The sequence below is a fragment of the Crocuta crocuta genome, unplaced genomic scaffold (genome assembly GCF_008692635.1).
Source record: "Crocuta crocuta isolate KB4526 unplaced genomic scaffold, BGI_CrCroc_1.0 scaffold219, whole genome shotgun sequence".
NCBI lineage: Eukaryota > Metazoa > Chordata > Mammalia > Carnivora > Hyaenidae > Crocuta > Crocuta crocuta.
Window position 1 is genome coordinate 5,979,260 of NW_027551572.1, and position 13,163 is coordinate 5,992,422.

Consider the following 13,163-nt stretch of genomic DNA (forward strand, 5'->3'; position numbering starts at 1 on the left):
GGTGTGGGCTACATTCCTCTTTGTTTTGTTTTGTTTAAAGTTTATTTTAAGTGAGAGAGCACAACCTGGGGAGGGCAACAGTGCAGAGCCAGATGGGGAGCTGCTCTCATGAACCGCAAGATCATGATCTGAGCTGAAATCAAGAGTTGGATGCTCAGCCAACTGAGCCACCCAGGCACCCCTGTTTTGTCTTTGAACCAATCATAAACATACAGAAAAGTTAGAAGTATAATACAAAGACTTTTTCCCCCTGAACTATTTGAGAATAAATTACTGACTTGATGCACCATCACCACATATTCTTTAACATATATTTACTGTAAATAAGAACATTATTGTACATGGCCAGAATATAATCATCAAAATTAGAAAATTAGTATCAGTACATTATCATCATCTAATTCTCAGACTCTATTTAAGTTTTCCCACTTGTTTTAAAATGCCCCTTATAGTATAGGGATCCAGTTTAATTAGGGTCAGGGCTTACATTTGGTTCCATGTTTCTTTTGTCCCCTTCAGACTGGAATAGTTGTCAGTCTTTTCTTGACTTTCATGACCTTGACCAGTTGACAATTGTAGATCAGTAATGTTGTAGAATGTCTCTCAACTTGGGTTTATCTGATATTTGCTCATGGTTTATTTTAGGTTATATATCTCTGGTAGGGATATCACAAAAGTGATGTGCAGATCTCATTGCACTTGTTAGTTTTTCGTTAAACTTCCAATTCTTTCATTTATTTAGTTCCTCTTTTATTTAGTGGATTATAATCTGTTAGTATCATTTATTTTGGTGCCTATATTGTCCCTGAGTTGGCCAGTAGGAGCCCAGTTCATTCCAGCTTCTATGTCTTTTTTACATGTCCTCCTCATTTGATTACTTCATTCTCTAATTATTTTTTTGAACAAGATTATTCCAGGCTCATCTGTTATCTCTGTCACAGCTCTGGAATCAGCCATTTCTCCAAGGAATCCTGGTGTGTGTTTGTTTGTTTGTTTGTTTGTTTTTTCTTAAAGAGGAAAATGGTATTTCACTAAGATCTAGTAGGTGAGCAGGTAAACTCGTTGTTGGTGGTGTTCTAACATTAATGAGAATGGGCCTTCTCAGTAGACAGAACTTTGTTCCTTCCCTTTCAATCTCTGCTTCCTGCAAAGTATTACTCTTCTGATTTCTTTCACACACAAAAAAAATTTGTTTTGCCTATTTTAGAACTTCATATGAATGTAATTATGCATGTATACTCTGTGACTGGCTTAGTTCATTCAACGTGTGTTTGAGGTACATCTTACTGTTGCCTATATCAGAGGTTCATTCCTATTTATTGCTGAATACTATTCTGTTGTTGGATAGATCACTATTCATTAGTTAATAGACATTTTGTTTTTTCTAGTTTTTGGTTCTTATATAAATAACTCTGCTAAGAATGCTCTTGTACAAGTCTTTTTTTTTTTTTAATAGTTTATTGTCAAATTAGTTTCCACATAACACTCAGTGCTCATCCCCACAAGTGTCCTCCTCCATGCCCATCCCCCCCTCCCCCCACATCCATCAGTCCTCAGTTTTTGTCAGCATTCAAGAGTCTCTCATGGTTTGCTTCTCTCCCTTTCCCCCACCATTTCTGCCCTTCTTCTCCCCCTTGTTCCTCCGTCAAGTTCCTCCTAATCCTCCTATACGTGCAAACATATGATATTTGTCCTTCTCTGCCTGACTTATTTCGCTCAGCATAACACCCTCAAGGTCCATCCATGTTGCTACACATGGCCAGATTTCATTGTTTCTCATTGCCATGTAGTATTCCATGGTATAGATAAACCACATCTTCTTGATCCATTCATCTGTTGATGGACACTTAGGCTCTTTCCATGTTTTAGCTATTGTGGAGAGTGCTGCTATGAACATTGGGGTACATGTGCTCCTATGCATCAGCATTTCTGTATCCCTTGGGTAAATTCCTAGCAGTGCTATTGCTGGGTCATAGGGGAGTTCTATTGTTAGTTTCCTGAGGAACCTCCACACTGTTTTCCAGATAGGCTTGTACAAGTCTTTTTATGGACCTATGATTTTATTTTGGGTAAACTCCTAGCAGTAGATTTGCTAGGTCATAGGATAGTTGTATATTTAGCTTTATGAGATACTTGCTAGACTGATTTCTCAAGTATTTACATTTACGCCAATCATGTATTAGAATTCTGGTTATTCCATATCCTCATGAATGTTTGGTGTTGTTTTTAAAATTCATAGATTGAAGAGCACAGAATTATTATTTTTTTAAGTTTATTTAATTAGAGAGAGAGGGAAAGAGAGCATGCAGGGGAGAGGGAGAGAGAGAATCCCAAGCAGGCTCCATATTGTCCTCATAGAGGCCAGTGTGGGGTTCGATCTCATAAACCGTGAAATCATGACCTGAGCTGAAACCAAGAGTCGGATGCCTCACCGACTCAGCCACCCAGGCACCCCGAAGGTCTCAGAAATATTAAGACAGCAGTTCTCCCTACATTCATTTATAGATTTAATGTAATCTTTTTTTCTTCTGCATCTTAGTTTGATTTTGGTATGAGGGTTTTCCCAGCCTTATAAAATATGTTGGCAAGTGTTATCCATTTTCTAAGAAGAGTTTGCCAAACATTGGTATTATTTCTTCTTTAAATATTCAATAAAATTTACCAGTGAAGCTTTGTGTGCCTTGAGTTTTCTTTGTCAGAAGATTTGTCACTACAAATCTAATTAATAGATTTAGTACTATTCTGAATTGGTGTTTCTTCTTGTGTCAGTTTTGGTAATTTTTGTCTTTTAAGGAAATTGTCCATTTTACCTAAATTTCTTGTCAGATTGTTCATAATATTTCCCTGTTACTCTTTTAAGGACTGTAACAACTGCAGTCCCTTTTCTGGGATACTTTTTTTCTTAATGAGTCTGCCTATCAGTTTATCAGTCTTACTGATCTTTTCAAAAATTGCTTTTCTTATTTTTTATTTCTCTTAATCTCTATAATAATCTTTATAATTGTTTAATTTGCTCTTAAGAAATCTACCTGCTTGGGGCACCTGGGTGGCTCAGTCTATTAAGCATCTAACTCTTGATTTCGGCTCAGATCATGATCTCACTGTTTTTTATTTTGAGCCCCACAACAGGTTTTGCAGTAACAGTGCAGAGCCTACTTGGGATTCTCTTCCTTTTTCTCTCGCTCTTCCCCTGCTCATGTTCTCTCTTTCTCAAACTAAATAAATAAACTTAGAAAAAAATCTCCATTCTCAAGGTAAATGCTTAAATAACTGGTTTTAAACTTTCCTTCTCTAATATACTAGCATTAAAATTATAAATCTAGCTCTGAATACTGATTTATTTGCATCCCATCAATTCTGTTATTTTGTGTTTTTATTATTGTTGTTATTTCTTTGATCTGTGGACTACACAGAAAAGTGTTGCTTAATTTGCAAATATTTGGGGCTTTTCTAGCTATCTTATTATACTGATTTCTGTTTTAATTCCATCAAGGTCAGATTATTTTAGTCCTTTTAAATTTGAGATTTGTTTTATAGTCTAGCACAAATTATCTGTTTTGGTGAATGTCCCAGGCATTTAGGTGAGGGTCCTAGAGAATATAAATGATTTATATTCTGAAGTTTTATATAGGGTTCTATAAATGTCAGTTGGTGTAACTGTCATGTATATTTTGCTGATTTTTATCTACTCTGTCAGAGCAGTTGAGAGAGGACTATTGAAATCTCCAGCTATAATTGTGGATTTGTCTGTTTCTTCAGTTGTCTGGTTTTGCTTCATGTTTTTTTTTTTCTTTCCCCCCCTTTTTTTTTAATTGAAGTATAGTTAATGCTTCATATGTTTTGGAGATCTGGTATTAGTTGCATACAGATGAGTCTGAATCTTCTTGATATATTAACCCTTTAAGCATTATAAAATGTTCCTTCTTGAGGTGTTTGGGTGACCCAGTTGTTGAGGCATCCAGCTCTTGATTTTGGCTCAGGTCATGATCTTATGGCAGTGGGATCGAGTCCCACTTCCACCTCTGTGCTGGGCATGGAGCTTGCTTGGGATTCTTCCTCTCCCACTGCCCCTCCCCTGTTCACACACACACATTCTCTCTCTCTCTCTCTCTCTCTCTCTCTCTCCCCCCCCCCCCCCTCCCCCCTTACACACACACACACACAAATGTTCCTTCTTTATCTCTGGTAATAAAGGGATCTTTATTTCTGTCCCCACTTTAATTCTTCGTCTTGTCTTATATTGAAGACTGCTTTTTCAGATATGAATATTGCAACAAGAGTTACTTAAGCATGGGAGAAATAACATGTGTATATGCTGGTGCCTGTGATATGTCAGACATGAGGAAAATGATACAGGAAAAGAATGAGGAGTATTTGTGGAGTGATCTTGAAAATATGAGAGAATATTCTTGAGAATATCAGTGAAGGGATTAGCCTTAGATGGAGCAGGTAAAGTTTCTCTGCCAGTTTAACAAAAGGAAGACGAATGGGAATGGCTACAATAAATTGGAAGGTGTAGAGGTGGCAGTCTGTTCAGGTTCTTTTGTGAATGCTTCTGTTTCCTAAGTGAAACAAGAAGCAAGGTTATCTGATGAGAATGTGATTCTAGAAGATGTTGGAGGTTTGAGGAAGTAGTCATCTTGTCAAGCAAGGGGAGTGAGTGGACTTGAGAACCATAGTATGATTGTCAAGTAGCATTAAGAGTCCACTTCCAAGTTTAGTACCCATGAATGTAAAGTTAAAGTCAACTACATGAAGATGCAAGGGTATAGCACAAAGTGGACATACAGTCAGATTTAACCAGAGTGGGGATTTAGCAGACTGGCATGACAAAGATTGGAGCAAAGGAGTTTAAGGATGTTTATGAGGGAGTGATAATATTGATTGGCCATGGAATCCTACACTGGAAAGGATACAAAGGAGGGGAGGGACAGTGAAAATTGTGTGTATCTTCAATACATTGTAAGTCCTGGTGGATGTTAGAGGTTGAAGAATTGTTAGAGTTTGGGGTATCACAAGGAATGAGCTAGGAAGAGGTAGTGGTAAGACTGCTTGGGATTCTCTCTCTCTGCCCCCACCCTTCTCCCACTCATGCTTTTTCTCTCAAACTTAAAAATTAAAAAAAATTATTTAAAAAACTTCATTTATTGGATATTAAAAGAATCCTTTATTTATATATTTATATATTTATATTTTCATATATATATATAAATTAGTATTTGCTTTAAAGAATTTCTCTTGGATTATTTCACCCAAATCTAATCAGATCTAAACAATAAATATTCAATTATATGTTTGCCTTAAAGTATTTCAGTTTTACGTCAATTAAAAGACTCCTCACTTTGCTTTCTCTTTCTTTTAGTTCTTATTACCTGTGGACTAAATTTCATGCTGAAACAGTACAACCTTGATAGTTCAGATGATAGGGACATTGAAGAAGGGCAGTCCAAATTATAGAAATAGTTATCATAGCTAGGTTTTTGACGCTTGTTATGTTTCTTTTTCTCTGTGTCTCTCATCACTACCAAAGTGCTATGTACTAGAAGTGGTAGTTTGCAATTAATTTTTAGTAATTTCTAGAGGCTTCTCAATATTTTTAAATATTAGAGATTCAGTGGTGGGAAATTTGGGGGGTTAAAGAGTCTAGACATACTGGATTGCTTTATTTATTTATTGTGAAATATTACAGACATGGAAAAATACATAGCAAACTAATGAATATGCTGAGTGATCCCATTATTCAGCTTTTTCACATCTTAACATTTTGCTGTAGTTGCCCAGGGCTTTTTTTTTTTTTTTTTCTTAAATAGTTTATTGTCAAGTTGGTTTCCATATAACACCCAGTGCTCATCCCAACAAGTGCCAGGGCTTTTTTAAAATTTCAGTTTTCATCATGAAAATTTGTAAACACATAGAAGAGTTGAGAGAATAGAACATTATTTACTTGTATATATAATGCCTAAATTCAGCAATTAACTTTTTGACATTATTTACATGTATATCTAATACCTAAACACAGCAATTAACATTTTGTCATATTTGCTTTAAAATACTCTTCTGCATTTTATTTTATTTTTGGGGGGAGAGGGGCTGAGAGAGAGAGAAAGAATTTTAAGTAGGCTCCACACTGAGCACAGAGCCCAACTCAGGGCTTGATCCCACATCCCTGGGGTCATGACCCAAGCTGAAATTAAGAGTCAGACACTCAACCCACTGAGTAACCCAAGCATCCCGTTGTATTTGCTTTCGTATGTACATTTGCTGAATAGATTTCTGAACATCATGACAGTTCCCTCATAGCACATGTTTTAATATATGAATATTCACATATATAACCATAATTCTGTTATCACAACTATACAAATTTATGGTAATTCTTTGATATCATGTAATTTTCTGGTTTCCCTAGTTGTCCTTGAGAGTCTTCAATAGCTTTTTTTTTTTTTTAAATTATATAAACCAGAATTCAGTCAAGGATCATGTATTAAGTTTGGCTGTAATGTTTCTTTTATCTCTTTTAATCCAGAACAACCCCTCCCCTCAACATGGAACTTTTTGCCCTTCTACCATTGATTTATTTGGAAGGGTAAAATCATTGTATAGAATTATTAGACAAATATACTTTCTGGATTTGTCTGTTTTCTTTTAGTAGTAGTTGTTACCTTGTCCTCCATATTTCTTGTGAATTGGAAGATTTAAAGCTGGATTAGATCTAGGATAAATGTTTTTGGTAAGAAAATGTTTCATAGAAGATGCTGTGTATTTTCTATTGCATTGAATCAAGAGGCATACAATGTTGGTCCTGAAAAGGTGGTGACTGCCAGATTTCTACAGTGAAAAGCTATCTTTTCTTCTCTAAATCGTTAATCTGCTAGATGATACTTTGGCATCCTGTGAAGGATCTCTTATAGGAGGACAGTGTTAGAAATTTTTCATCTACAACTGTTCATTCTTCAATTTAAGGATTTGGTGGGGGTAAGCCTTTTTCTACCTAAGAGAAATTATATTGGGGAAATGTCCAATCATATCAGAACTCACAGTAAATGCAAATGACATAACAGAGTACCCTTTTCCATCTTAAATTGGTAGAAATTAAAGTTGAGGGTCCAGAATATTGTCAAGAATGTGGGAAGCAAAGGAGTTTAGCCGTTGGTGGGGACACACACACACACACACACACACACACACACACATAAAAACTTAAAATAGTTTTAGAGAGCAGTTAAGCAGTATTTATAAAAATAATTGAGTACTTTTACTCAGCACTTCTACTGCCAGGAATTTATCCTATATATACTTGTTATGAATACAGCGAGGTGTGTATATAAGGATGTCATTACAGTATTACTTTTAATAGCACAAAAACCTCCAAAACTGAAGAACAACATAAGTAACCATCTTGCACTGATAAAGAATGATGTGATGATAAAGGCCTCCTCAAAACTCAGATTATTCATGTTCTCAAAATGTTTTCTATAGGAATTTTTGGTTGATTGGCTGTTGGTTTTTGTTTTTGTTTGGTTGTTTTTTGTTTGTTTTTTTCACGCTGTAGCTTTTCATTTTTGGTTTTATTTTATTTTACTCTTTGCATTGTATATAAACATACAGAAAAATAAAAACTAAATCAGATGCCTCTCATACCTAGTTTTCTAATTCTTAGAATCAGTAGGGTTTTGATGCTGAAGCACCCTAAGTGATATTATCTGTTGTTCATTTGTCTCATGAGAATTCAGTATAAATCATATAATGGAAAAGTGACATTTTAAGTAAGAAAAATGTTGGCTGTACCCTAGTTATAGTGAAATTCTTGAAATGGAAATACCTGTCACCTTTAATATCTTTAATTTAGTATCTTTAATATCTCTATATTTTTTATTCTTTTAAACAGTTCGTTTTCCTGAAGATCTTGAGAATGACATTAGAACTTTCTTTCCTGAATATACCCATCAACTCTTTGGGGATGAGTAAGTAACTTAGTAAGATGTTTGCCAAATTAGTATGGCCAAAAAAAAAAAAAACAAAAAAACCAACAACAACACTTTTTTTAAGATTTAGAAATCAGACTTTATTTTCTTTGCTGTTTTTTATGTAATTTATTTAAAATATACATTAGAATGGCATTTTTGACATTGACCAGTTTACTATATAATACCTATCACATAGTGCTTTAGAGGCATTATCTCATTTAATTCTCACAGCTGCCTTAGCGATTATTATCAGTCATTGTACTGTACGTTGGTGGAATCAGGTAGTTGCATAGGGACAGATGACTGGCCAAAGTTCAGATTCAGGCAATCTGACTGTGAAGCCCATATTCATAATTACTACTTTTATTTTTCCTCCTGCTTTGCTATATTGCTTTTAGTACAAAATACACTCTTCTACAGCAAGAAAGCTCAAGTTATTCAATGGCAAGTAAATAGTTTATTTATTTACAGAGAAATTTATTTTTAAAAGCAAAGTCAAAGATATGTCTTAGGATATTCAGCACAATTCCTTAATTTCTTATAGCTTCATTACATTATGAGAATAGCCAGTGACCATTTTTTTGACTTTTGATTTTGAAAAAAACTTCATATTTGCAGAAAATTGTAAGTAATAGTGCTCTTATATCATTTAAAATCTAGATTCACCAGTTACCATTTAGTTATATTTGCTTTAATCACTCATTCCTATATAGATGTATTGGTATGTTGTTGAACCATTTGAGAGTTGATTGTAGATGTATCTTGATCCCTTATTCCTAAATTCCTTAGTATATATTTCCTAAAAACAAGGACAGTAACCATAGAATTATCAAAACTCAGGAAATTTAACACTGCTATGGTACTATTATCTAATACATAATCCACATCCCAAATTTTGCCAATTGGTTTCTAGTAATTCTTTTTAACAATTTTCCTCATTCTGGATCCAGTCTAGAGTCATATATTACATTTAGTTTAGGCTCCTTTAATCTGAAACAGTTCCTCAGCCTTTCTTTGTTTCTCATGACATCATATTTTTGTAGGATATAGGCTAGTTTTATAAACTTTAATTTTGGATTAGTTTGATTTTTCTTCATGATTAAATTCAGATAATGTGCATTTTTTTAGTACCTTAAAGAAATTGTGCTGTCTCCTTAATCTGTTACAGTCAGAAAGCCCATGATGTCCATTTGTTCCATTGTTAATTTGGGTAATTTAGCTTAGAGGTGTCTGTCAGCTTTCTTCCCTGTTTTTTTTCCTTTATTATGTAATCTGTGGGGAAATACTCTGAGACTGAAAATACACTGTTTCCTATTAGACTTTTTCACCCACTAGTTTTAACGTTTTGTTTATTATTGAAAGACAGAGACAGAGCATAAGCATGGGAGGGGCAGAGAGAGAGGGAGACATAGAATCTGAAGCAGGCTCCAGGTTTCAAGCTGTCAGCACAGAGCCCGATGCTAGGCTCAAACTCACAAACAGTAAGATCATGACCTGAGCCAAAGTCGAATGTTTAACCAGCTGAGCCACCCACGTGCCCCTCACCCACTAGTTTTAAATCCATTGATGATTCTTGCCTGAATTAGTATTGTACTATGATTATAAAATAGTGATTTTCTAACTTTTTCATACCTTCTACATTTATTAGTTGGCATTGCGTAAGTCAGAGGTCTTTCCCCTTAAGTATTTCTTTATTTATATCAGAACAGACTCAAGGATTCTTCTTTTTTAGTCTAGTGGTTTATAATCTGTTACTGTTATTAATTATGACACTCAAATGATCTCATTTCACATCGGCTTTTGAATCCTTTTGATATATCATCTTCATTTTGGGGACAGTTTACTTTTGATACAGTTAGATTTTCCAGATTCATCATATATTTTTTCCAGCAGTTCTGGAGTCAGCTGTTTTCCCAAGGAAAGGTGTTTTGACACAGTGGGCATTTAAAATATTTCCCTTCATGGCTGTTTTACCTAAGTGTTATTTCAGCATTGTTCACATATTTATTTAACATGGTTTTTGTTTTTAAAGTTTACTTGAGAGAGAGAGAGCACGCTAGCAAGGGTGGGGCAGAGAGAGAGAGAATCCCAAGTAGGTTCCTCACTGCCAGTGTGGAGCCCTACATGGGGCTCGAACTCACAAATGGTGAGATCATGACCTGCACTGATCCAGAGTCAGATGCTTAACCAGCTGAGCCACCCAGGTGCCCCTAATGTTTTGAAATTGACAAATGTCTCTTCAAGGACAAATTTCCTCAGAATTTTCCATATTAATGTATCAGATTAGGTATTTTATGTGCTTTTAAGTAATTATATTTTATTATGTATTGATTCATGCCAAAATTTGAGCCTTTTGTATTTCAAATAGGTTTTTTGTTTTGTTTTGTTTTTGTTTTTTAATGTTTTTTATTTATTTCTGAGAGAGAGACAGCATGAGCAGGGGAGGGAAGAGAGAGAGGGAGACACAGAATCTGAAACAGGCTCCAGGCTCTGAGCCAGCTGTCGACACAGAGCCCAACACGGGGCTCGAACCCACAAAACTGTGAGATCATGACCTGAGCCGAAGTCAGACACTTAACTGACTGAGCCACCCAGGTGCCCCTCAAGTAGGTTTTATTTTATTATGGAAAGAAAAATGTTTTTTTTTTGGATTTCTATCTTTAAGGAGTTATTTACTTTATTCTCTTCTTACTTCTACTTAAAATCTCTTCCTTTGGTTCATAGGATCTAGTCTTACAGATAATGCTTCTTAAAGGTATTTTGTACATTCATTCTGTTTTGCATGTCATTAAAAATGCTTGCATACTTCTGAGTTAGACAAGTGACAGATAATCATGATGATCTATGTCTTATGACTCAAGTATGACCTTGATCCTATTATCATTGCCGTACCTTTTTATGCATATTACTTTCAGAGTCCTGGAATGGACACTGCTAATGTTTTATTTTGGTAGTCTAGATAGAAATCTGGAAATGGCACAGCTTCTTCCAGGTACTCTTCAGAATTCACTTAAGAAAGAAAAGCTTTATTGAGATATAATTTATTCTACAGTTCATCTATTTTTATTTAAATTTTTTAATGTTTATTCATTTTGAGAGACAAAGAAACAGGTTCCAGGCTTGTAGCTGTCAGGACAGAACCTGATGTGGGGCTTGAACTCACAAAGTGACATCATGACAAGCCAAAATTGGAAGCTTAACTGACTGAGCCAGTATATTTAGTATAGAGTCCCCTTTATTTAAATGATTTAGCAAAGAGCATTGTGCAGTCCTCATGACAATCAGTTTTAGAATATTTTTGTTATTCCTACCAAAATTCCCGTTTTGGTTTAACAAAAACCAGTTAGCAGTCATGCTCTTTTTCCCCATTACTCTCCCCAACCCTAAGCAATCTGTCTCTAGCTTTACCTACTCTGGATATTTTAGATTCACATTTTGGAAGACTCTTTTTAAGTGCAAGAAGAGAATATCTAAGGCATAGATGGATTGCAGGAGTGGAAAATAGCAGCTCCAGATCTGCTTTCTGAGTTCATATGGGGGTTTAATTAGTTGCTTTCACTATTCTTAGCAGCTCTGGATGTTGATGATGGAAGCAGGTGGTAAATTGGAGGAAAGACTGGGCCAAAGCTACATCTTAGCTGCTTGCCTAGCCAGGTACCAGTTTAATACTGCTTGTGTCCGATTTGAAATGCTCTCTGGTACTAGTAATAATAGCACCAGCTGCAACAGTAGCAGTAATGTCTGACACTTATTACTACTTGTATAATGTGCTAGTCAACATTATAAGCAGTTTACAGGTATTAACTTTTTCATTTAACTCAAGCAACATCCCAGAGGTAGGTGCTGTTATTCTCTCTTATTTATTTTTTTTAAAGATTTTATTTTTATGTAATCTCTGCACCCGATGTGGGCTAGAACTCACAACCCCGAGATCAAGAGTCATATGTTTCACCTACTAAGCTAGCCAGGCGCCCCTCTCATTTTATAAATGAGGAAAGCTGAGGCACAGTCATGTTATAAATACTTGTTTCTTTTTAAAATAGGTGGTTTAAAATCTTGAAGCTATCCATAAAGTTAAAAACTTGTTTATATGTATGACTAATACTTTGTAATGACTTTGCAAAGATTCTTTCTGAGGTCTCAGATTATTGATATTTTTTCCTTTTCAGTGAAACTGCTTTTGGTTACAAGGGTCTGAAGATCCTGTTATACTATATTGCTGGTAGCCTGTCAACAATGTTTCGTGTTGAATATGCATCTAAAGTTGATGAGAACTTTGACTGTGTAGAGGTAAGGACAAAAATGAATTTACCTTTAACTATACCTTCCCTTTGAGTATAAAACAGATTGTAAAATTTAAAGTTTTGAGGGAAGAGAGAATCTATTATATAGCACTTTGAAACCAGTCTTTAGTTACAGACGTGATTGCTTGCCTATCATGGCAGTTAACCTTTGATCTTGATCCTTAGCCTGATCTTTTTCCTGAGTGGACCTTCTCTATAAAAATCTTCACTTCAATGATCAGAGTTGTATTTTGTTTACCAAATACAATTCTAACCACTAGAATTAGAAGAAGCAAGGAATAGATTCTCCACTGGAGCCTCTGGAGGGAGGGTGGCCCTGTTGACCTTGCTTTTAGCTCAGTGATACTGTTTTTAGACTTTGCTTCAAAGCTGTGAAGGAATAAGTTTCTGTTGTTCAGAGCCTCCAAGTTTGCAGTAGTTTGTTAAAGTAGCCACAGGAAACTAATATAGATTTTCATACCAGAAGTAGAGTGCTACTGCAACAAATAACTAAAACTATAGAAATGTCTTTGGAAATGAGTAATGGGTAGAAACTGGAAGAATTTTGAGGTACCTGGTAGAAAACGCATTGACTCCTTTGGATAGACTGTTGGTAGAAATATGGACACCTCACTGCTTGTGAGGAGCATGGGAGACAAAGTCTATATCATCTTAGAGAATAATGTACCTTCATAAACAGTATATTGGTAGAAATAGGAATGTTGAAGGTGCCTCTGTTGAGTCAGAAGGAAAGAAACATGTTATTAGAAAATGAAGGAAAGGAGATATTTGTTATGTGGTGCCAGAAAGCCTACTTGAATTGTGTCCTACATTTATATAGAAAGGAGAATTTATAAGCCGTGAACTTGGATATTTAGCTGAGGAGATTTCCAAGCAAAGTATTGAAGTAGTG

General features: G+C 35.3%; 1 protein-coding gene across 3 annotated transcripts in view; it reads left to right on the forward strand.

Annotated features, from left to right (window-relative positions):
• HAT1 (histone acetyltransferase 1) overlaps positions 1 to 13,163 on the forward strand; it is a 66,637-nt gene that overhangs the window by 9,807 nt on the left and 43,667 nt on the right. For all 3 annotated transcript variants that reach the window (XM_077751193.1, XM_077751194.1, XM_077751195.1), the window contains exons 3-4: positions 7,889 to 7,964; positions 12,137 to 12,257. In XM_077751193.1, the coding sequence (XP_077607319.1) occupies positions 7,889 to 7,964; positions 12,137 to 12,257 (197 nt within the window). The remainder of the gene's footprint in view (positions 1 to 7,888; positions 7,965 to 12,136; positions 12,258 to 13,163) is intronic.